Below are 25,038 nucleotides of genomic sequence, written 5' to 3'. Positions count from 1 at the left end.
CAACCAGCCAGAAACCACTCACAAGCCTGATTGCTTTCACTGCATTGAAGTGACCTTATAACCCTTGGACGAACTATTCTTTTTTGATGGTTAATGAAATGGCTGTTCATGCCATCCATGATGCAGTTAACTTTAGTCCAAACATGGTCCCTCCTTTTAAGGCACTGTCCACTTTAATTACCTGTAAATTATTTTCTTCATGGTGGACATGGGACTTTGCAAAGGCTATTGTTATTTATGAGTAAAATATCAAGATGGCTTAATTTCACTTTCCACATTTCCTCCTTATTGAAGTGAATCCTGTAGTGTATGCATGTTGGATTTCATATTTTACATGGAAAAATATCATGTTTTTTTTTTGTGGAAAACAGTTCCTGGGTGTCTTTAAAACTTGGTGATGGAATTTCCCCTCCCCCCCAAGTTGGACTTGAACTCAGCCTGTGTGAAAAATCATGTGTGATGCGAATACTGTATGTTTTCAAGATCAGATGTAGAATAAGACCATCCATCCATTTTCATGGCCACTTATCCTCACAAGGGTCGCAGGAGTGCTAGAGCCTATCCCAGCTGTCATCGGGTATGGAGGCGGGGTACACCCTGAACTGGGTGCCAGCAAATCGCAGAATAGAGACAAACAGCCGCACTCACAATCACACCTAGGGGCAATTTAGAGTGTCCAATTAATGTTGCATGTTTTTGGGATGTGGGAGGAAACCGGAGTGCCGGGAGAAAACCCATGTAGGCACTGTGGAGAACATGCAAACTCCACACATGCGAGGTAGGGATCGAACCCTGGACCTCAGAACTGTGAGGCCAACACTTTATAGCTGATCCACCGTGTTGCCGCGGAATAAGAACATTTGAGGATGATCTATTTATTTATTTACATTATTCATTGATGGATTTACGGTGCAGTTGCATACAGAGGCCCGGGGGGGGGGAAAAAACAGCACAGTGATAGAGTGAAAATCTTTATTAAGTCTTGCTATATTCTTAAAGGAATCTCTTAAATTGGTGTTGGATAACACCCTATAGGTTGTGTCTACAGTCTTCCTATTTACACAAAACAGATGACGCTAAATCTGTTTCATCTCAACTTTACTCAAAAGCCACACCGTTAGATGAGACTGCATCCTGTTACCCTGTATGCGCTCACTAGTTAGCTCGTGGGGGAGTCAAAGAGAAACACAAACAGCAGAAGACATTAAAATAGATACACAACAGAAAATCTTTGTGTGTGTGTGTGTGTGTGTGTGTGCGTGTGTACTATCGTATAGTATACAAACTGAGACACATTCACACGAGCGTGCACACATGTGCTCATTAGGTCATACATTCACACAGTAGCTACACATCCTGCAACAGGCAGTCCGCTAACAGCCCCATCACAGTGTAGATAGGAGAGTTCAATACGAGAAAACAACAGAACCGAAGCACTGTGCAAAGTGAGCTAGACGGGGCATAGAAGGGATTGAATCTCATAACATCTTAACATATTTTCTGTACATACTTAAATCTACATGGAATATTTGTTAAACATGAACCGGGGAAGACAAACAAAATGGTTCAAATTCTTTTTTGTCATTGTCAAGCCTTACATAAAATAATGAAACACAACAAATGAAGAGTTTGTTTTCAAAAACGAGACATAGGCATTTTTTTCAGATTTACGAAACTCGCGCCAAAATTATCCAGCTCCGAATGGATAATTTTGGCGCGAGTTTTGTAAATCTGAAAAAAATGCCTATGTCTCATTTTGAAAACAAACTCTTCAAATCTACTGTACATGGATTCTGGTCTCGCCTGGATAAATTGTGAAACAGATATTAACAGTGGAACATACAGATCAGCGTTAACATAGAGTATAGTAAAAGGGTTATACAGTACACTATGCATGTGTGTATCGGATAATGATGTGTATGTTGTTGCAAGAATTGCTCAGTCCACACTTGTCATCTAGTAACAGTCTACGCCCCCTGACATGGTCCGTCAATGCAATGGGGGTTGTTCTGCTAGACTATCTGGGTTGAGGATGTATTACATGGGCTCGGTGTACGTCAGGGGGCTGCAGGCAAACAGGAGAGGACGATAGTTGAAGGTTTTTGGCAAGTTGATGGAAAGAAGGTGGGTCTCCTCTCCTCCCTTCCGGCGTGTGATGTTGACTCAAGTATTCTGTGGGTCACAGGAGCCTGAAAGTACGACAAATTTAAACTAATAATACAATACGTCCTCAAAAAAAAAAACTTACATCATTTCGTAGTCTAGTTACTTAGCAAGCAAGCTAAGTTTAATGTGTGACATGTGGGTTTTTTTTTCATGCATGGTGTAGAATAACATTCACTAGCAATGAAAAGACTTTTTTTGTGGACATATGTCCAGAGTAAAACAAGAATGTTATGGAAGTAAATATGTGCGACCAGGATTTGAATTTGAAATGCCACAGCAAGGATTTCAATTTGAAATGTAAAGTCATCACATTTTCAATAGTTGTATTTCAGTCTAACTTTTCAATGTTAACAATTCAACTGTCTACAATTCACTGTCCGAAATTCATCATTTGTTCCACAAGGCCAGGTCAGAACCAAACACCCAGCCAACCACAGTTACACTTTCTTCGCATGTGACGTTACGTGACTCAGAATTTTAGAAAGCGAATTGTCGCCAGGTGAATTGTTAACATTGCAAAGTTACACTGAAATACAACTATTGAAAATGTGATCACTTTACATTTCAAATTCAAATCCTGTTTTCTGTGGTATTTCAAATTCAAATCCTGGTGCCACATGTTTACTTCCATAGAATGTGCAGTGTGCATTTGAAGACATTTAATAAAAATACACTTTTTTGCAGGTCAAAAAGCACCAGCCAGCTCTTTGGGGAGACAAAATGAAAGTCTTCCAATAATTACAACAACTGAATTCAGGGGAGGCGGCACAGTGACCCAACTGGTTAGAGCGGTGACCTTACAGTTCTGCGGACTGGGGTTCATGTGGAGTTTGTATATTCTCCCCATGCCTGCGTGGGTTTTCTCTGGGCACTCCAGTTTCCAATATGTCCAACTCGATACAGACTGGCCTTTCAAATCGGCAAAGACATGCAGTGAAACTTATCAGGGTAGGCCAGTTTCTGTGCTTGGGTGCAGTTGTAGCCTCTATGAAAAATGGGTCTCACTTGCTCTTGCTTTTTCTCTTTCGCTCGTGCTAAGTGCTTGCTCATGGGTTCAGTTGTTGAGTGGATTCAGTGAGCAGTGTGGTTTTCGACCTGCTCCATGTGTGAAGTGCCCTGAGACAACGTCTCTTGTGATTTGGCGCTATATAAATATAATTCAGTTGAACTGAATTAACATCACTAAGACATGCCTACCAAATTATGTCTCGTAGTGTATAATTACATAATGATCCAAATGTCACATTTCCTTACTCACCAAAATGTTGCTAAGCATTGCCTCCCTCTGAAATAAAAAAGAAACATGGAGACAACATTAAAATGCATCTACACGTTCTCAAGGTCATGCTATTATTAGACTCCCACGTTCACTCTTTGCCGAAAGCATCTTTCGCATTGACTGCCTGTATTGCTCACATGCAGCAGCAGAGGGCAGCAGTGCTGAATTAGTTGGTGCAGAAAACAACAGCTTATCAGCAGACAGTGTTTGTGCTGTCTGCTAGGATTTGAACATTTAAGAGGATGTCATTCCTACATAATATCATTATTAGGTGATGATTGATGCTCACCCTTGCTCTCAGCCAACAGCTCCTCCGTCATGAGGCCGTCCTGTCGATTCCCGAGGACAAAAGCCAGAAATGAGAGGATGAGCGCATCGAGGATGCCCATGATGGCGAGGATGTAGGCCCAGCGCATGGAGCAGGCCCCCAAGCTGTACTTGTCCGTCTGCTCCCCACACATCCGCCGCACCTCGTCGCTGTCCCAGCCGTCCGGGTAGATCATGCATCCCAGGACCAGACACACACCTGCATGCGGGGGCAGAAGAACGGCAGCGTGTGTGAACATTTTTCAGCGCAAGATGAGGAAGGAGGGCGAAAAGTCACGAAATAGGATGGGATGTGAATACAGACTCATGAGAAACAAAGTCAGCAATACTTCAATGGCATTTTGCCAAAGACAAGTAAAAATGATTTAATGCTTCAAAATTAATTTGTTGTGATGCTCCTGCTGGTGTGGCTGCCTTGGCCAATTGGCACTAATATAATTCCGTCATACAGACAGAAATGAATAAGTCCCCAGTTCTCTTCAGTCAGACATCTACAGTATGTACTTTGTAAGCGGCAATCATATTTGTCATTTTTCACAGAGGACAAGAGAATATATGCCTGTGAGTAATGTAATATTATGTTTTAACATGGGTTGCTCTGCCATTTGTGTTCACGCCAAAACTATCCATTCGGCTGTCAAGGGGTTTTTTAATTATGTTTTATAGAGGTACAACAATGAATCAGGTCAGGACATTTGAATCTTTGTTTAGCCACACAACTTGATTTTCTTACTTGGCTTTTCAAGCAATCATTTGATCCATTTGTCGAGAGACCAGAGTGATGGTGAATTGTCTTGAATCAGAGCAGGAGAATAAGATCAGAGGCCTTTTTGAAATCGAATGAAACATTTCCCTTTTTTCAAATACTTTGGCCTTAGGGTTCAACTCTCTTGCTTTGTAAAATAAGATCTGAAGAAGCTGACTGTGCCACATTTCCACATTGGTAATGAAACAAAAAAAAAAAACCACAGTTATTGCCATTACTCTCACGTTGCTGAATTTTGGGTACGAATGCTTCTGCTTATCAACCTTATCATAGATTATGTAGAAATTTTTTCTTTAGCACCTTTTTAACTTCTTTTATGGACATCCCTTTTAAATTTAAATGCAATGCATTGATTTCCATCAATTTTTCTTGCTGTGGCTCCTCTCTAGTACTTGCCATTTTAAATGAATTGCTCTTCACATCAAGCTGTTGACACAATTGCATTAGGCTGAAACTGATATTGTAATCCATTGAAGAAACTATATACTGTACTACTCAGCCTCATCCAGTAGACAGTTGTAGGAAGGTCAAATCAATAAATTACACCAAACAAATTACAAATTAACTCCTTCAGAATACAAGATAGTTACACCAGTTTCCCAAAACTTCATTCAAGCATATAAAGAAATTTCATGGTGCACCACATCTCATCCGGTCTTTTCAGCTGGCACTGTATAGAATAATCACTTTGAATATCTGTCTCGTCTGTTGTAACAACCAAATCAGGACTCGGGTATTGTAAATGTTCTCCTCCGGTTCAACGTCTCCCACAATGTCGAGCAGCTCTGTTTGACCGGCAATATGGCGTCACGTGCACGAGCTCTATTCACAGGAAGTCATCTTATTCTGTTGCATCAATGGCAACAGGTGAAAACACACATTTATTGCACCTTATACTATTAACTGGAGGAACATTTAATCATTGTGCCTGTTCCTATTAGTCATTGGCAGAGATAGATGAAGAAATATCTGTTTGTGATTCATAAATAATCATTTTCAGATAAATTAATTGAAATTCCGACAGTACCCTTTCAATGTGCCATGACACCATGGTTGGGAATAACTTCATTGTATATTTAAAAAAAAAAGTTAAGGTTTTCAGTTATCTGAATTTTTACCGAAATTGGCCATAAAATGTGTTTTCATGTAAGTCCATAGACATCCATAGACAAACACGGTTATCTTAAACTAATATGAGAGAAATATTGAGAATGCGGTCTGCAGCAGGTTGTTTGAAATTGGAAGCGGCAGAGATTGTTTGAGTTTACACTTTATGAGAGGACCTGACACCAAACGAAGTGTAACCAAGGGTAGGAGCTTTGGACAAGATCAGACGAATCGCCGTTTTTTCCGTTTGTTGGTTTGTTTTTACACAAGTTGGCGGTGCTAGTAACGGCTTGGCTAAAAACAACTGCTAGTGACGGCACACAGTTTCTAAGAACGCCTGTGAAATGGGACATTGGCTTTCAGGGTGCTTCGTCTTTTGTAAAAGTCTTTTGACTTTGGTTCATTTACTTCCTGAAATGGCCAAAGGATTTTGACTTTTGTTAATTTGTTTCCTAAAAATGCAAGTGTTTCACAATTTGTTATATTGCGGGCCACTGTACAAAGGAGTCTGAACTACTTATTAACTCCAAAGGTCCAGATACATTTTCCTCCCTACACTGTGATATTTACATGTTGTGTTCAGTATAAACATGGACACATATAATTGTTTGTGTGGTATTAAGTGGAAGAAAACTGTGTTTGTCAATTGTTGTGACTTAAATGAAGCAGTGATCACGTTTTATAACCATTTTATGGCGAAATCCATGTAACTCCAAAGGGTTCACATACCGTTTTGCAAGTGTATATTAATCCTGAATGACAACAGGGGACATTTCAAGATGCTTCAGCGACTCCAAAGGAAATGACACAGGAATGCATGTAAGAGACAAATTTAAAAGAGCAGAGCGTCCTCCTCCAGGTCCCCCATGGCTCTAACTGTCATAAGCAATTCATGTGGGCCCGCTAGTTCACAGAGCAAAGACTCAGACTCTCGTTCTCATTCAGGTTGACAGCGAGCACCCTGCAGACTCACCAAGAGCCATGAACACGCCATTTCCCCTCCATTTAAATCCTGAAAACCAGCGATGAGGGAAGGAGGCAGGGAGCTAACTTTGCTGATTTAAAAAAAAAGTGTGCAAGTGGAGTTGAACCTTTCGCTGGAGCCACACTTAGTGAATGAAAAAGGGAGTTCCAACGGGTGGTACCGGACAACAAGACCTTTTCATTCATGTGAGATGTAAGTCGGACCTGACGGGCTGTGTACTTGGCCCCGTGTCACTCACTTTATGGTATCACAGCCTGCCAGATGTCCTCTAGAATCCTGTGCATGATTCTGCCCCCGGCTCGGGTCTTGACACACACGCATTGTGACTGGAGAGATGTTGTTCGTTTTAGACAGAAGTGGAGCCCGCAGCGGGTTGTCTCTGTTGCAATAGCCCCCTTTTTACCTAAATGTGTGTTCCTGTCACTAATACACCAATACAGCGGATTTTCGCATGGTGGAGCAATGGCCTCTTTGAGAGACTTTCTAGCGCGAAAACTCCAACACACAGGTAATATAGAGCTCGTCCACCTACGTCACTAAAATCACGTGACTGGCCATATTGCCGGTCTAGCAAAGCATTGGTCAATGCTAAGTTGGTTGGAGATGACACGAAAATATGTCTTATAGCACGACGCCCAGAGTCTTGTCCGATACTGTTAGACATTTAGAATGTGAAAATAAACGAAGGGACGTGGAAAAATTAGAGACAATTGGCATAGAAAACCCATATTTAATGCCAAAGTCGATGTTTTCGCCAATAAGAAAGTGGACTGAATTCGCTTCAGCTTGTGTTGGACATCTGGATCGACACATGGATCTGGTCAGTAAGTCGTCGAGATGTACACAGAAAAGTTTGAAAGCGTATAAAAGTTTGGACGCATGCAAATACTTCGTTGCTGGATCTGTTCTCAATGGGGAGACTGCTTGTGAACACGGAAGTGTGTTGAGCTACACATTAACATTTGCTGAAAACCATCAATCTTTTCAGCTAGTATTCAATACAAATACCAATATTTAAATAAATGACCCCTAGTTTTACACAAACTCACATTCATTAACTATGACTGAAAAAAAAAAGAGGACAGAGTCCTCTCCATGGAATGTAGACAGAAGCAATTGCAGCCACCCTTAACCTCCTTAAACCTCTGCAGCAGACAGCTTTTTTTTTTTTAAATACGCATTGTTCTCAAATGAGTCAATTTGATATTATAAATACCTCATAATTTGAGATTAAGAATAATTCCTACTTGAAATTAAGCAATTGCTGCACAAGTGTGTGTGTATTTTGCTTTGGCACCATCCATCATGTTAAATTGCCGAAATCCATGGATATTTTCTGGTCTTTTCAGCAGGTATTCCATAGAATTATCTCTTTGAATATCTGTCTCATCTGTTGTGACAACTAACAGCACAACAGGTCTTGGGTATTGTAAATATTCTCCTCTGGTTCAATGTCTCCCATGATGTCGAGCAGCTCTAACCCTAACCCGGCACCGTGAAAATGGTGACGTCACGTGCACGAGCTCTATAAAAACAGTCAATTCACATGTAAACTGAGCCACTTTACCGCTGCCTCAGTTTGGAACATTATTCCCTCCTCATTTAAAAATAGTGCAATGAGGAATTGGAAAAAAATCAGGACACTTTTGAGGTACCAGCTGGAAGAAGAAAAGCGTGTAGTGTGCATGTAGTTTAGTGAGAGTAAGGAGATTTTCAAGACAGACAGAAAACAGTGCTGCCGCAAAGTGAAGACTGAAGATGCAGAATCAATAAGATCTTATTTTTACATAGTCTTTATTTTTTTTTTAAATCATTAGACTGCACATAAGGACCTAAGCTTGCGACTGGTGAGTTTAGAGTATATTAGATATATGAACTCACATAAAAAAGGAAGAGAATCAATGGTTCAGTTCTTTCAGCATCATGTTATTTTTTTACTAGAGTAGTAACAAGATCTGTAGAAGATCCTTCTGGCTGTCTGCAGCACGGCTTCAGTGCCATCATGAATTTTACATGACCCAAAAGGATAAAGCAGAGGCAGAGAAAGAAGAATAGTCGCCTGCCATGGAGCGAAAACACCAGGGGAGGAAGTGGAGAACAAAAATAAGCAGTAAAAACCTCATGACAAGTCATAGAATGTGCTCTACATACTGTGCACATGCCTGCTGTCTGCATGCTGGCCTCATGTGACTCCAGACACAGAAAGTGGCAGGAACAGAAGCACAAAGCGGCCCTTCATGCAGTCAAACAAACAAAAAAAAAATGTAAATAAAATTATAGGCTTGCGGTCAACTCATCCACAAACACGGAAACTCACTCATTCCAGAAGTGGAGAATCCGCTTACATAAACTCTAAATTTGCACCACTTCAGCTGAATGAAAGACCCAATATACTTTATAGATGGGTAGCAAAATAAGAAAACACATATTTGTTAAACTGAGTTCCTGGGCAAATCTTACAAATAAAATAAATATGATTAAAGTTAATTGCCCAATAATTTTAATTAAGGAGGAGAATAGGACGACAGCTCTTCATTGAAGAATCTATCATGATGGGGAAATTCTGGTTCCGGTGTTTTTCTTTTGTCTATTTCTTTACTGATTCCTTGGTTGATTTTGGCACAACCAACTCATCCAGGCAAACTTTTATTTCGTCAGTTCAGAAAACAGAAAGTAGGAAGTCACATTGTCGTTTAAAAGTTTAATTGCTCTGTTGGCCAATCAGCAGCCCATATCGCTTGAACATTTTTTTATTGCTTCGGTCGCATCACTAGCGATCACTTCCTCATTTTTGTCCGTATAATAAAGAGTAAAAAACAAAACAAAACATCAACAAAGATCCAGTGCCGACCTCAGTTGCATTGCGCCAGTGATGGTCGCACAACATAGATCTTTCCGCTCTTTTATTGAAAGTGCACTTTAGCAGTTTCCCTTTTATCCTGGGTGCCATTCTGTCTGTTTTTTTTCTTTTTTTTTTTCTTTTTTTTTTTTTAGAAAATGTTCTGCACAAATAAGGCGCACCCCCTTTCATTCATAATCATGCGGCTGCTGGTTGCATCTGATAAGCTGAACGTGCATATCGGTGGAACCTTCACTGTTGAGAGCTATTTTTATGTTTTTACTCCAACTTTGTTGTTTTCATTAGAGACACTGCAATTAAATAAATAACATACATTTTGTAAATAGTATTTTTTGCCAAAAATAAAATAATTTCATTACTTTTTTTTTTTTTTTTTTACTCCATTAGCCTCAAACATGACTAGATTTCTGATTGAATGATCAAGGATGTTGCGGCAGAACTTCTGCCTAGAACAGATTTCAACCTTCTGCTGTGGAGCAGATTAGTTTTTACCTTGCATCCAAGTATTATGCACCGAGTCAATGATCATCATGCAGCTAAGGTAGAAGCCAACTTACTCTAGATCCTACCATTCGTCCATACCTAGACCATTCAAAAACCCAAAATAATACTTAACTAGAGGTAAGTTTCCTCCCCAAATTTTGTACATCCCTGAACTTGTATATAAACAGAGTCATTAGTAACCCGGTGTCCGACTTTGTTAGGGGTATTATTTTTCCATGACATCTGGAATCTCACATCCTCCCACTCCTACTGGAGCAGCATTTCTTCTCATTCTCGGCGGCAGCAGTAGCCTTACAGCTGACAGAAGAAAGAACATAATCAGTCGTAGCAGAGAGAAGAGGATGGCCTCATGCCAGGCTTGCCTCATGCCTCTTGCCTTTTCTCACTGAGGACAGGCACATACTGTGGAGGAGGAGAGACAGATTAGCAAGGGCGGGAGATGGTCGAGGTGGTGAGAGATGGATCTCACGCATGCAGGGTGACATGCTCCACCCCTGTCTGTCTGTCTGTCTGTCTGTCTGCATGGAGCCACTGGCAAGCAGCAACCACCACGCAAACATCAAAAGCATTGGCCGCCATATGCCCAAATACCCTCTGGCATGGCTATTTTAAGCCTTTATACTTTTCTGTCGTTAATGCACTCACCTCGCCTGTCTCTCTGCCATCCTGCAAACACTAGGATCATGCGAGTGAAAAACGGGGTTGAGAAATTCTAGTAAAGCCAACAGCTGCTTATGTAACAGGATGTAGCTAGGGCAGATGACGCTCAAACGGCGCAGCAAGAGAGTCTGACAGCAGACCGGCAGATGGTACTGCAGATTTGGCAACAGCGCATTGGCTCATTTGCACAAAGGGTGTAGCAAATCCAATCGATAGCAAAAGAAAAATCCCATTGACTTGTGAACTCTGAGCATCATTTGTTAGCGTTGTGGCACCATTTCAAGATTGGATTTGGCCAGAGCCAATAAATCTGTTCCTCAACAAAAATAAATCAATAAATAGATAAATAAATCAAGTTTTCAAATAACAAGACAGCTAGTAACTATAAATCCAGGTATCATTGTACTGTTTGCCATCTCGTAGGTTAATCATCACCATATATTCATTAATACTGTATCATCATTATTATTTATCATTATTCATCAGAATTATCACTGAATTGATCTTTCTACCATTGTATGGCACAGAAACAATAAATTTACGATACTTGTCATTAGTTCTAGTAAATGGACCAGTCAAGTGAAATTGGACAATTTCTCACAACACACTCATGCATGCGGCAGAGTGGGTGTAATCACGAGACTGTACAATTTGTCCGATAAAGGGGAACGTACCGAAAATCCAACAAAATTTGGAGAGTGTATTTCTGTGATTTTATCTACTGATGGCAAAGAGTAAAAATGGATTGAATAACGTGTAAGCGAAAATGAAATCAATTACATAAAGCTATTTTTACAAACATGCTAAGGAACAAGGTGTGGGGAAAAAGTGATATCTGTTGGATTATGAATAGCTGGTATTGATTATGTCAAGAATGAATAATTCACCGCCTTTGATGCAAAGCACATTTTGCTATTTGCCTTCCTCTTTGAATTTTTTACAAAATCTCTGAATCTGTTTTCTGGTTGTAGTGTGTTTAATTAGATTTCTTTAGATGACACGGGTGAGCTGTCACACTCCCCCCAAAAAAAGAACAACCCCCCCAAAAGACTCCATTGGACGAATGTTAGCATTTCTTCTCTTGTTCCCTTTATAGGATATAATCGATAGATTAATTTAAGCGGCATGCTGCACATTAAATTAACGATCACAATGACTAACTAATTACTAAAATATGCTAAACTTAATGTTGACATTTGACTTCAGAAATAAGCCTACTTCCGAAGTTCACTGATATTATTGCTAGAAATCCAAATCTAATGGAGGTTATTTTGGGATTGAGTGTTCTGCCTTGGCTTTCGTTACAGTAACAATCTTTGGTGAATTATATGCATGAAAAAAAAAATTAAACTCGGGAAATTGTCACCATTGTACTTCCAAACTGCAAATGAATGGCATTAGCATTGAAACCATCATGGCTAATCTATCTACAGTATATCTCTATTTATAAAGTAAGAACCCATAAAAATCTGATCAAATTTTTACTTGTGGAGCTAGCACCACCACCAGACCTCTGAAATACAAAGACGTAAAATGCGTAAATTTTTAGATTATCCTGCAAGATTATCCTTAGATCTCGTGCGTGTTAATAGCGGATCTGCTCCAATAAGAAGGTCCGAAATAGGTCGCGATTAAAATTTTAAATACTTAACGTCTTCAACCCCACCCAAAAAATTTCTCACATTTTTGGGAGAAGCCTACTTTTCCCAAATCATCGGAGAGTCTTAAATTGTGATCTGCAACAGAATGCAACCGACCAAGAAGCCTCCTAGACTAACGAACATGCGATTGGCTGTCAAAGAAAACCAAACATCTCTTACCCTATGTTATTTTTCTCTATTGAACATTTCAGTATGTGCTGGTTATCAGAAGCTACTACAGATAAAATCACGGTAGTCAGTGGCAACACTGCACTTTTGATTACCTAGTGGTTTTGACAGATTAGTAGGTCTGCGTAGATATACAGTATGTATATATATAAAAAAAAAAAACAAAAAACATCGGTATACAGGTGGGTCTTAGCCCAGCCTAGCTGCCGTGTCATGAGTGGAGAATGTGTCTGGTATGTTTATTAGGTCAGTTATCCAAATTGTTACACCCTAATTCACAAAACCCACTCAATAATTTGTAGACGAACAATGAAAAAGTTGGTTGTCTCTAAGACTCTCACATTTGCATTAAGCGACAGTATGCTGGAAGGATACCCCATCTCCTTTAGATAACATTCTCAAATGGTGTACATGAGAAATTATTCTAATTCCCTGTGTCAGAAAATGATTAAGACTATGAGGGAGTCATTCCAGTCAGAACTGTGTGTCGAAATAATGAGTCCATAGAAAAAGAAAGTGGGGGCCGCTCCTCACCCTGGACAGTTTGGACTCTTATCAAGCTCAAAGACAACAGCATAACTTTCCAAATACATGTACATGGCGCAATATTATCCATCCATACATTTTCTGAACTGCTTATCCTCACAAGGGTCATGGGAATGCTGGAGTTGATCCCAGCTGTCATTGGGCAGCAGACGGGATACACCCTGAACTGGTTACCAGCTATTCGCAGTGTGCATGGAGACTGACAACAGTCACACTCACAATCACACCTAGGGGCAATTTAGACTCACCAATGAATGCATATTTTTAGGATGTGGAAGGAAACCACAATTTCCAGAGACAACCCACATAGGCACGGGGAAAACATGCAAACTCCACACAGGTGGGGCCAGGATTTGAAACCTGGATCTCAGAACTGTGAGGCCAACGCTCTACAGCTGTTCCACCGTTCCACCACGCAATATTATGCATCCTGGTGGGCTGCAGTGACAGTGAAGGCTCGAATTATTAAGTGATTATGTTTCACGATTGACTCATCAGATGACAAAAAGACTGAATCTAGCAGTAGAGGAAGTAAAAGGAAAGCGTCAAAGGAATGTTTGAGTAATGTTTCTTTGCCGCCTACACTATGACAGATATAATTGTTAAATAAGATGGTTATTTAATCCATGAATATGTAATTTATTGTCTCCCAACAATCCACGCCAAGCAAACTAAAATGCATCTTGCAATTAGTGAATTCAGTATTAAAATATTTTTATCCAAACAACCTTACCTAATCTGTCTTTTAACAGGAAATAACTACTTATTAGCACACGAACTAGTGCTGTCGAGGTGAGGGAGAGGGAGTTAGGGGCCGGGTTGCGGGACAGACACATCCAGCTCGGAAAAGGAGGGAGCTACAGCTTATGTAACAGGTCCAGAAAGAGGTTGTAGACCTCCACTGAGGATAAGCACTGGCAAAGGGAATGGGGATCAAAAACATCATTAAAACTCGTGTAAATACTGACAGGTCCAGCAGTTCAGGGTCTACAGATGCAGAACACCCACAGAATTTAGAATGACTCACTTATCAGATGATTACTTCTGGCATGTTATTCAAAAAGCAATATATAGCAATTGTAGAATGACCTCAGATTTCCTATTGAACCAAGTCACATATTTTAAATTGGAAAAATCTGACGGCATACCACCAAGCAAAAATGTCACATAAACTGTTTATAGAAATAATGATGATCTCATCTCTATTTACGGAAACATTTACAGGCTACGTGAAATGTGGGCCAGTTTATTTGAACACAAAGTTGCAAGAAGGTATGACTTATTCTGTTGTATGAATGGCAACCAGCGATTGAACAGGTTCATTGTACCTTTTGTCATTTAGTGCAATCTTCCTCGGCTTTTATTGGAACAAGGAACAAACTTTACATTACAAAAGTGTAATGACATACCATCCGTCCATCAATTGTCTGAGCCGCTTATCCTCACAACGCTGCTGTTGAACTGTGTTTTACTATTGACACATGAATTTCATCCATTAATCTTTGCCACTTATCCTCACGAGGTGTGCGGGGGGTGCTGGAGCCAATCGCAGCTGTCATCGGGCAGCAGGCGGGGTACACCCTGAACTGGTTGCCGCATGGCACATAGAGACAAACAGCCGCACTCACAATCACACCTCGGGGAAATTTAGAGTGTCCAATTAATGCTGCATGTTTTTTTTTTTTTTTGGGACGTGGGAGGACACCGGAGTGCCCAGAGAAAACACACGCAGGCACGGGGAGAACACACAAACTCCACACAGGCGGGCCAGGATTGATCCCGGGACCTCAGGACTGTGACGTAGATGCCCTAACTGTCCACCGCGCCACTATTGACATAACATAAACTAAAAAAAGCACATGTACTTATTTTCTATTTACCCACAACTGGGGGGAAAATAGCTAAATACTTTACTCACGTAAGAGTACTGTTACATGAGAATAATGCAGCTCAAATTAAGTAAAATGTTGTCCTTGGCAAAAAACACTTAAGAGTAAAAAGTACACAGTGAAAAAATACTCTAGTACTCTGTGAATGGTGAGTAACTTCTGATTATTTAAATCAGAGCATGAAGATGAGTAAAATAAAAATAAAATGTGAATATGCAAATTGATTGGTGTGTGTATGTACAGTATGTCCATGTTTACAGTGTGTGAGATTAGCACATACGCTAAGAGATTTCGAGTATGCAGTGCGTGTCTGAACCATTCAGAAATGTTTGTGACATCTATGATACAACAAAAAGCAACCGAGTGCACTTGGAGTTTTGTGGATTTCGGGGATGCACAAGAAACCATTGTGAAAAGAAAAATAATTTCAAAACCATGACTGAAGTGATGGACATGTTTGAAGGGAAGCAAAAAGAGGAAATGAAAGCTATAATGAAACAAATGCCGATCTTAGTTTTATTCAATTATTTATTTTAATTTTAATTACTTTTTATTTTGGGTTGTATTTTTTTAACTGTAATTTAGCTTGGATTGCTCTTGTTCTGATGAAAAAGGCTTTTTGCTGTCTTTGAATATTTGTGATGTTGACCTCAACAAATTGAACAAATTGCTCATTAAAAAAAAAAAACAATCGCATTCGCCCTTTAAGATTTGTATACAAGTAGTGCTGCTCTTAAAAAAAAAAAAAAAAATCTTCTTTTTGATGATGAAAGTAAAAGGAAACCTGAGCGCTTTTTTCAGATACAATTCAATGAGATAATTCAGAAAATGTTGCACAGTACTTTGAAATGTAATGACAGTGGTTTGAATCTGAAAAGCAACTGGCAACAATTTAAGGTTGTTTCTATTCTCTTTGTTACCTTATTCAGTTTTATGATCATTCTCCGTGCCATGTGACAGCCAGAGATTGTCTCTTGCTCAAAGAAGATATTTGTCAAGAGAGGCCTACTTAGGGTGAGTGAGAGATTCTGCTGGGGATTCATTTTCCTCTCATTTCAAAAATCACCCCGTAGACTTGTTTTTATACTTAATCCTGCCGAACTGGGCGTAGCATATTCGTGCTGCACGCACATAGACATGCTGATGACTTGCACTGCAGCAGATTTTTCCCCTAAACCATATTATTGTGTAACACTTGATAAAGCCCAAAAGTAAAAGGCCTGAATATGCAAAAATATTGAACCTAGTGGTGGTTTGTTCACCTCTGAGGGTTTACGAGTTCATTTTCTCATTTCCCAACGGCAAAGTACTATATACGTACTGCTTGTGAAGAGTGAAATGCCCAGTTGCATCGCAGTGTAATAGTAACAGACAGTTTGTGCATTACATAAATCTCCCCAGTGGGTATCCAACACCATCTTCTCTCGCATGTAGCTACAGCACTACAACTGACTCAATGTGTTGTTTGCAACATGAGAATGAACCTTCACACAACTTGGTACAAATATCCACAGGAGTCCCAAGGTGGCATTGAAGGTAGGAAAGAACAATACAAGTGAAAGCCCATTTACCCATCCATTTTCTGAGCCGCTTATCCTCACAAGGGGATTACTGGACCCTATCCCTGTCACGAACCTCTGGTACTGGGGTGGTCCCAAATGCAGGGCTTCGAGGCTTAGGCATAATGTTCAATGTAGTTTATTCCGGAAATTGGGTCATACACGATGTAGCAGTTCGACAAGGCAGAGGTACAGAAACGCTAGGCGAGGGGGGATCCAAAAGACATGCAGCAAGGTCCGATGACCATGGGGCAAACTCACAACTCAACAAGACAGGATCAAACAAAAGGGCACAGAATCGCTGTGACTAGAGTTACTCTAATTTACGCGTATAGCGGAGAGTCCCACAGGAAGTGAATGCAGCTCACTAACACAAAGCAACAAACTGGCAAATGCCAGTGACAAAAACTCCAACTTAAACACAGGTCTAATTACAGTCCCAATGCGAAACAGCTGTGAGGGGTGACCGGTGTCACCGCCCAGAGCAGTGGCCTGGCCACGCCCCTCTCGGCAGCGGCCAAGCCTTGCTCATGACAATCGCAGCTGTCAACGGGCAGGAGGCAGGGTACACGCTGAACTAGTTGCAAGCCAATCGCAGCCCATTTACCCATTTCAAATGAATAACTGTGGCGGAAACGCAAATTTTTTAATTTTGGATTCATGTAGAACTGCACTGCGTACAGTGGAAAGTGCTCTTGATACTCTATTCCCCTCTTTGAATGAGGTGACCATTACAAATACATACAAATAGATCAACGTGTTGGTGTGGCTTCATAAGTCACTGCTATGCATGTGCATACCCAGATTGTTCTTCCAAAAAGAATTAAAAAAAAAAAAAAACACGTGACAGTACCAGCAAGAGCCACAGCTATTGTACCGGATCACATTTAACTTTGTAGGTGCAGGTGTACCGAATGAAGTGTCTTGCAGGAACAAGCCTCGTCATTGCAATTGTGCCCAAAGCCAGCAAATATCGACTTGTGCATTTCAATCGCTACACATTTGATCGATCTACTAATCGTTAGTTCCATTCGGACGAGAGTTCAGCACTGGCCAACTGTCTCGTGAATGGCCAGAACGCATCAGTATGACAAACACACACAACACAATCGGACACATCAGACGTTTCTCCAATGAACCTTCACAAATGCTTTCACAGGCCTGATTGGGAATGAAAGTATTAATTTGCAGCATTATGTCTGTGGAGTGTAACCAGCGTAGATAATGGCCGCGACTGCAGTTATTACCTGAACTTCTTCCTCATTTAAGTCAAATAACTGTTTTTTTTTCTTTGTCGTCAATTAACGCATTTGGATGTACGTACTTCAGTTAGCAACTGAGACTGTGGCCTTGTGTCATGATTATAGTACTCATTCGGTGGAATGTTTTTAAGAAAATGTACAAGACACACATACTGAAGCTTTTTTTTGTGGCTTGTCCACATTTTCTGCAAAGATGGACAAATTAATGCTGGCTTTAAGCCTTCGGTGCTTGCAATAATATATGAGGTTGGTCAGTCATAATAATTTTGTGTAAATTCATATAATGTAAAGCGTCACTACAGTATATTGAAGAGTGGACACACCATAATATGACCCATGCTGCTCCTGTATCATTTTTTTCAGGCTTTCATTTGGATAAATAGGATTTAACAGTCAACAAAGATTTTTTTGGTGTTATTTGAAAGTAAACATTTTTAATGTGTGGAGTCGCATATCTTCTTCTGCTGATGTTACAAAGCATATCGTATATCCTGCATTTTTGCACGTATGACTCAATATTGAGATTAGAGAAAAGGCTACCATAGCGTGTGAGAGCTGTGCACATGCCTGTGAACGAATTCTGACTGACCTCAAAGAGCGTGTAAATAACGAATAAGGCAGCACGTTGCGTTCTCTTGAAACCAAGGAAAATAGATGTGTTTTCAGGAGTAACAAGGGGCCATTGAAGTTCAAAAGGATATTCTACGAAGTCAAAATAAGAGGGAGAAATGCACATATGGGTGAAATTATGTGAAACTAACAGAAGGGGATAAGGTAAGAGGGCTTTGATGAGTGGACAGGAATAACTGCACGGGCAAAGATCGGACTCCATCAAATGGACACAGGAGCACTCATTGTTTTTTTGTTTTTTTTCAAGACATCTGCACAGAACTCAGGTGTTTCTGTATGGTCTGTATTTACGTTAAAAATACAACATTTTTATCTGAACATCACAATCACCCCCTCCCTCTTTTCGGGAAAGGAGCTCTTACATGAAATAAATCTCAGGAGAATAGTGTTATGAAACTGTATGAATTTATCATTACTTGCCCTTAGGAATATTTCAGCTCCGTACAGCATTGAAAAGAGGCGCAAACTTGGCCACCACACGCAGTGTGACCTCGATGTTTTGTCAAAACAGTTGTCTATGGTACTTGAGCTGCTCCAACTACAATCCTAAAGTATATATATATATTTCAAAAACAACTCCGGTGGTGAAGGTAATTAAAACAATGTGGTGCAACAATACTTATGCATGTTACACTAAATTCTATGCTTTATCAAAACCTCGGCAGGACGGTGGGTCAGCTGGAAAGCGTTGGCCTCACAGTTCTGAGGTCCTGGGTTCAATCCTGGACCCACCTGTGTGGAGTTTGCATGCTCTCCCCGTGCATGCGTGGGTTTTTGCCGGGCACTCCGGTTTCCTCCCACATCCCAAAAACATGGATCATTAATTCGACACTCAAAATTGCCTCTAGGTGTGATTGTGAGTGCGACTGTTTGTCTCAATCTGCCCTGTGATTGGCTGGCAACCAGTTCAGGGTGTACCCCCTCTCCTGCCCGTTGACAGCTGGGATAGACTCCAGCGCTCCCCGCGACCCTTGTGAGGATAAGCGGCTCAGAAAATGGATGGCTAGAACAAAAACCTCCACGAGTGCTTTGCTCACCACAAGTCTTCCACAGAGGAGGTAAGAGAAGGCAGTGGCAGTTGGAGCTTCATCAAAGAGGACCGCCGCTCGACAGTCTTAAGCAGTCAGGCTCGCTCATTAGACATCAGCACCGTGTCATGGTCAGACTATCTCCTCTCTGCTTTCTCTTTCATCTCTTCGCCGCAGCAGTGGCCTGCTCATTAAAACAGCCTTAATGCATTAATTTGGCCCGTCAAACCACGCAGAGCTGGAACCGCTCCGCATAATAAGACCTCATGCTGGCTGCCTCAACAATGCAAACAACTCTTGAACTGCGTGAAGCGCACGCATTGGATGGACAATACTAACAGACGGTGATGGGATTGTCGTCCAACTGTCACCACTTTTGAATTAATCTTTTGCTGTGAATGCCTAAGAAGTGTACAATTTTATGAATGTGCGAGAGCCAACACATGGTGTTGGAAAAGGAAAAACAAAGTGCTTATTGTTCTTATACTATGTGGCGACCAACACCTCACACCACACACATTGATATCACCACTGAAAATCATGATTCTCCTCCCCTATCAACCAGCAGTGCACTTTTAACTGCATTGCAGGTACAAACGTTCCTCCATGTCATTTTTATTGGTGTAAATGATTTGGCAGTATTCCTTTTCATGGTGTTGACCACTCACGAGAGTTTACGATTGGTAAATATTGAACAGGTTTTACTTTCACGATTGTTGGCCCTGACCGAGCGGATCGGGAAGCATTCGTAACACACCCCTCACCGCAGGATCGCAGGATCAGGTCAGGATAAACTTTGAGACATCCAATAATAGTGCCTTTCCTTATTTTGACCAGAAGAAAGAAAAAGAAAATCCCTTGAGGGATAGTATTAGAATATTAACTGGAGAGTTGTATTTTCAGGGGAAATTCAGCTATGTAAAAATCATACTGATAAATATCATTAAAATGACTGTTCTGTTTATTCACTTGCCACAAAATTACGTACACATGCACTATATAGCTGCACTCAATAAAAACGGTGCATGAAAAATGTGATGTTTCAGCTCTTGTACTCAATCCCATTCAAAATGGGTTCCCACGCTATACATTCAGTAATACGGCTTAACCTCTCTCATCTGTAAAGCTTCTAGAAAAAAATTACTCCTAGAAGCAAATGTCATATTTTACAATCTTGGAATTTCAATTGTATGACACCAGTTCACCATCACCTTCATTGAATGGTGGAGTTGAGATTTTAGAAGAACACAGAATAGTAGTAGTTATTTCTTGGTGAACGAGTCCCAACATCTTTAGTATTGTTTGAAAAACTCTTGATTATCAGGAGTAAAATATGACTTGACATCTATATGTCACCGCACCTGTTGTAAGAGCTGTAGATGTCCTAAAAGGTGTGCAGGTCGCCCATCATTGCAACATTACATGCAAACCTCCAAGAGTATTTCTGGACAGGGTTCACCAGTCTTGGCAGCCCCCACTGAAAATTCATTTATCTAGTCAGTGCACCACTCACAGGGAACGGAGTCCATGGAGTCTAATTGGCAGAGCGCAAATGCAGGTGGATCCTGTTTTTCATAAGAGCGCATATCTCTCTGAAAGTGTTTGCCCATTTGGTAGACCATTCTGGGCCAAACTGGGTGTTCTGGTGCAGCAGAGGGAGTGTGTGACTAGGGCAGGGACAAATTGGGGGCAGAAAGAAATCTGGAAATGAAAATTACACCTCCTGATATCACATCAAACTGCCATTCTGTAGGCTAGACCGCTAGTCTAACGTGATTTGGGTGTATTTGATCAGGAGCGCAGGCAAACAGATACTGAGGTCCGTATATATAATATAATATAATATAATATAATATAATATAATATAATATAATAATATAATATAATATAATATAATATAGGTGGCACAGTGGCTCAGCTGTAAAGTGTTCGCCTCACAGTTCTCAGGTCCCGGTTTAAATCTCGGACCTGCCTGTGTGGAGTTTGCATGTTCTCCCCGTGCCTGCCTGGGTTTTCTCCGGTCACTCAGGTTTCCTCTGACACCCCAAAAACGTGCATTAATGGGTGACTCTAAATTGCCCCGAGGTGGGATTGTGAGGGTGACTGTTGTCTGTCTCTATGTACCCTGCAATTGCCTGGCAACCAGTTCAGGGTGTACCCCGCCTCCTGCCCGATGATAGCTGGGATAGGTTCCAGGACTTCTATAACCCTTATGAGGATAAGTGGCTCAGAAAATTGATGCACTTATCTCCAACTCATTTTGTACTTACTGAACATACCCACTCACATTGTGTTTTGCCACACCGGCCAACGGCAATTTCCACAGCAATATCAATGCTCCACTCATGTTAAATCACTGCGATTAAACATCATCTTCTTCCACACAGAGCTATTCACTTGTGAAACTGTCATTGCACCACATTTAAAGGGAATGAGAGGAGCCACTTTGATTGAGGTGGCCTGTATAGATTCCCACAGTGGGACAGCCTGCCAACTCGCGGATCTCCTGTGATATTCTGGTCTAAGAAAATACCAACAACGTTGTACATTGCCACTCATGCACAGTTTCACCACCTGCCGCACGGGATTTACGCCATTCATGAAAATAGGACTCCTAATCTTTATGTACAAATTTATGATTGAGTACAATGCAGAAGTAAGTGTAAGACTCTACCGTACTATATCTGGTTATTATTGTATCTTTTGTGGTATGATTGTTTGACACTTGGGACATGAAAAAATTCCACGAGACCTTAGTTCAGCTAGCAATTTTGCACTTGTCTTTGTCTTGTGAAGGAGTGTTAAGAGAAGAAAAACCTGAGAAAAATATGCACATAAGCTCAGGAAATTCAAAATTGAAAGAGTACATACATAACATATATCATTATAATACCGTATGTTGTGTCCTGCTATCCAAGTATGAACATGCAAGCTCCACACAGGCAAGGCTAGATTTGAAACTGGGTCCTTAGAACAGTGAGCTTTACCAGCTGCACCACCGTGCCGCCTAAATTCCATCTATTTATTTATTTATTTATTTTTTAAAGCTCTAACAATGTCTGATCTAATCAATCTAACCACAATGTGCTAACCAGTTGACCACCATCCCATTATTTAACATTTGATCATGTTTAAAATAATGAGATGTGCCAGCTGGATCAGCATGACACGATAAAATGGATGAAAGCGATGTCTTGGTCACTCATTTATATGACACCAGTGCTATGGAGAAGAAAACTTTTTTTGTATGCACTGATCAATAAAATGAGCCTGGTAATGATAATTTGGAGAACTTCGGAACTGACCAATTCTTGCGAGTAATCCATCCATTTTCTTTGCCACATATCTTCACAAGGGTCGCGGGGAGCGCTGGCGTCTATCCCAGCTGTCAACGGGCAGGGGGGGGGGGGTACACCCTGAACTAGTTGCCAGCCACTTGCAGGGCACATCAAGACAAACAGCCGTACTCACAAACACACCTAGGGGCAATTTTAGCGTGTCTAATTAATGTTGCATGTTTTTGGGATGGGGGAGGAAACTGGAGTGCCCGGAGAAAACCCACGCAGGCACAGGGAGAACATGCAAGCTCCACACAGGCGGGCCTTGATCGAACTGGGTCCTCACAACTGTGAGGCCAACGCTTTACCAGCTGATCTCCTGTGCTGCCTTAATTTTGTTTATCTATTTATGTATTCATTTATTTGTAGCTCTAACAATGTTATAATGTTAATGTTACAGAAACATCACTTACCCAAAGTTGTGCGATGGTGACAGGTTGACCCTAGAGCACATTATTTAATTTTTCTTTTTTTCAGCCAGTCATTTACAGAGAGGGCACATATCGACAACATTTTGAAATATGAACGATTTTGTATCTTCACTTAACCTAACATGGAGGGTTTTGTCCTGGGAGAGCCATCCAGAGAGCCCCAAAGGAAACCTGTAGTGCACCAGTTTCCTTTTTACAGAAAATAAATCTCAAGTTCATTTCGTGCTTGGGGCGGTTTTAACTGAGCCAAGGAGAGTCCAGTATGTATGGATGATGAACAGGTAGATTAGATTAGATTAGATTAGATAGATAGATAGATAGATAGATAGATAGATAGATAGATAGATAGATAGATAGATAGATAGATAGATAGATAGATAGATAGATAGATAGATAGATAGATAGATAGATAGATAGATAGATAGATAGATAGATAGATAGATAGATAGATGTACATTTTTTTAAATGTACAATTGGTGCAAAAGAAGTTATGCTGTTAGTAGCAGTGAAATATATTGACATCGTGAGGAATCATAATACAGTACACCAAATATGTATTGTATTGCATTGTATTGTGTTGTATTTGACTATTGCTCCGTACGATAAGGATGGCTGTTATCTCCTTTGGTTTGTACAGTGATGGACTCACAGGCATGGAGTTTGTTGAGTGCGCCTTACCCGCAGCAGCTTGCATCCAGCCACAGATCTTGTACACGGTGGAGGTGCTGAGGAGGAAGAAGAGGGAGAAGCAGCCGATGCAGGTGACCACCAGCATCATGGACATCCCGATGAAGAAGGAGGCGGCCTTGAAGGCTCTGGACGGGATGGCGGAGAACTCGGTGAAGCTGCCCTGGCAGGCCAGCTCTCTGTTGGCCCCGTCCCCGATGCAGTAGTGAAAGAGGCCGAAGTACCCGGCCTGCGGCGTGTGCATGCCATCGCCGATCCAATAGGGCTGCGAGAAGATGGTCACGTTCACGATGCCGAACAGGATGGTGAATATGGCCCACAGGAGTCCGATGACGCGGGAGTTTCGGACGTCATTGGTCTGGTACAGTTTGGCAGCTTCTGCAGACGGTAACATTGATGCGGCGCTGGCGGGTATCATTGTATGCACACAAAAAAATGGAAGAGGTGCAAAAGCTGGAGAGAAAAAGAGTCGAGGAGTCTATGGCCGTGCAAGTGCGGCACAGCAACAGCCTTTGCCTCGCGCGATCATCTCGTCGAAACAGGCGGTAGTCCCCGTCAATGAAACCCGATGAAGCCGCGATCACACCAGCGGGGCGTGCACGCTCGCTCTCTCCTGCGCCGTGCAGTCGCCGTCAGACGTGCACATCGCCAGTGTCCTTGCAGCCCCAGCGAGGTCCTATTCGCGCTGACGTGCAGCAGACAGTCAACAACTGAGCGTCGGTATATACTACCACACAAATCAAAGAATTAACGACAAGGCCTCCGCCGGTCCTTCAATCGGATTTTATTCTCCGGTTTGATGACAGCATCGTCGGTCAGCAGTGATGCTCGCAGTCGGAGAGGGTGGGGCGTGAAATGTGTGTGCTGGTGGAAACGCTGACACACATAGACATGGAAAGACAAACGTGTGTTCCCCCCTGCAATGTCACTTCATGGACGTTTATGAAGTGAATAAATTACGATCGAAAACGACCCCCCCCCCCAAAAAAAGGAGAAAAATAACTTGAGCTTTGATTAACAAGGAGAGAGATTCATTCAACATTTTTTACTAATGCTAATTAGACTGAGAGGTGCTCCTATTGGTTTTCATGAAGGTACAATGCAACACAACTGCCAACTATCCATCCATTCATCCGTGTAGGGGCATGCATAGATAAGACACAAAATGGGGCTCAAGCACTGGCC

At 41.3% G+C, this 25,038-nt stretch overlaps 1 protein-coding gene across 1 annotated transcript; it reads right to left on the bottom strand.

Moving 5' to 3' along the window:
* Window positions 1-942: 942 nt before the first annotated feature.
* Window positions 943-24,653, bottom strand: LOC133502510 (LHFPL tetraspan subfamily member 3 protein-like). The gene is made up of 4 exons (XM_061823384.1): window positions 23,845-24,653; window positions 3,735-3,971; window positions 3,425-3,451; window positions 943-2,189 (listed from the first exon to the last, which is right to left on the bottom strand). The coding sequence occupies exons 1-3, from the start codon at window positions 24,269-24,271 to the stop codon at window positions 3,435-3,437; spliced, it is 681 nt and encodes a 226-aa protein (XP_061679368.1). The 5' UTR covers window positions 24,272-24,653; the 3' UTR covers window positions 943-2,189; window positions 3,425-3,434.
* Between the last annotated feature and the right edge of the window lie 385 nt (window positions 24,654-25,038).

The sequence above is a fragment of the Syngnathoides biaculeatus genome, chromosome 6 (assembly GCF_019802595.1).
Source record: "Syngnathoides biaculeatus isolate LvHL_M chromosome 6, ASM1980259v1, whole genome shotgun sequence".
In the NCBI taxonomy this organism is placed as follows: Eukaryota; Metazoa; Chordata; class Actinopteri; order Syngnathiformes; family Syngnathidae; genus Syngnathoides; species Syngnathoides biaculeatus.
The sequence above is the reverse complement of the archived record's forward strand: the minus strand, read 5'-3'. Positions and strand labels throughout refer to the sequence as shown.

Bases quoted from the DNA above. Each gene is read 5' to 3' on its own strand.
- LOC133502510 (XM_061823384.1), bottom strand. From the start codon at position 24,271: ATGATACCCGCCAGCGCCGCATCAATGTTACCGTCTGCAGAAGCTGCC. The intron at 3,972-23,844 runs GTAAGGCGCACT...CCCCGCATGCAG, and splicing joins CTGGATGCAAGCTGCTGCGG to GTGTGTGTCTGGTCCTGGGA.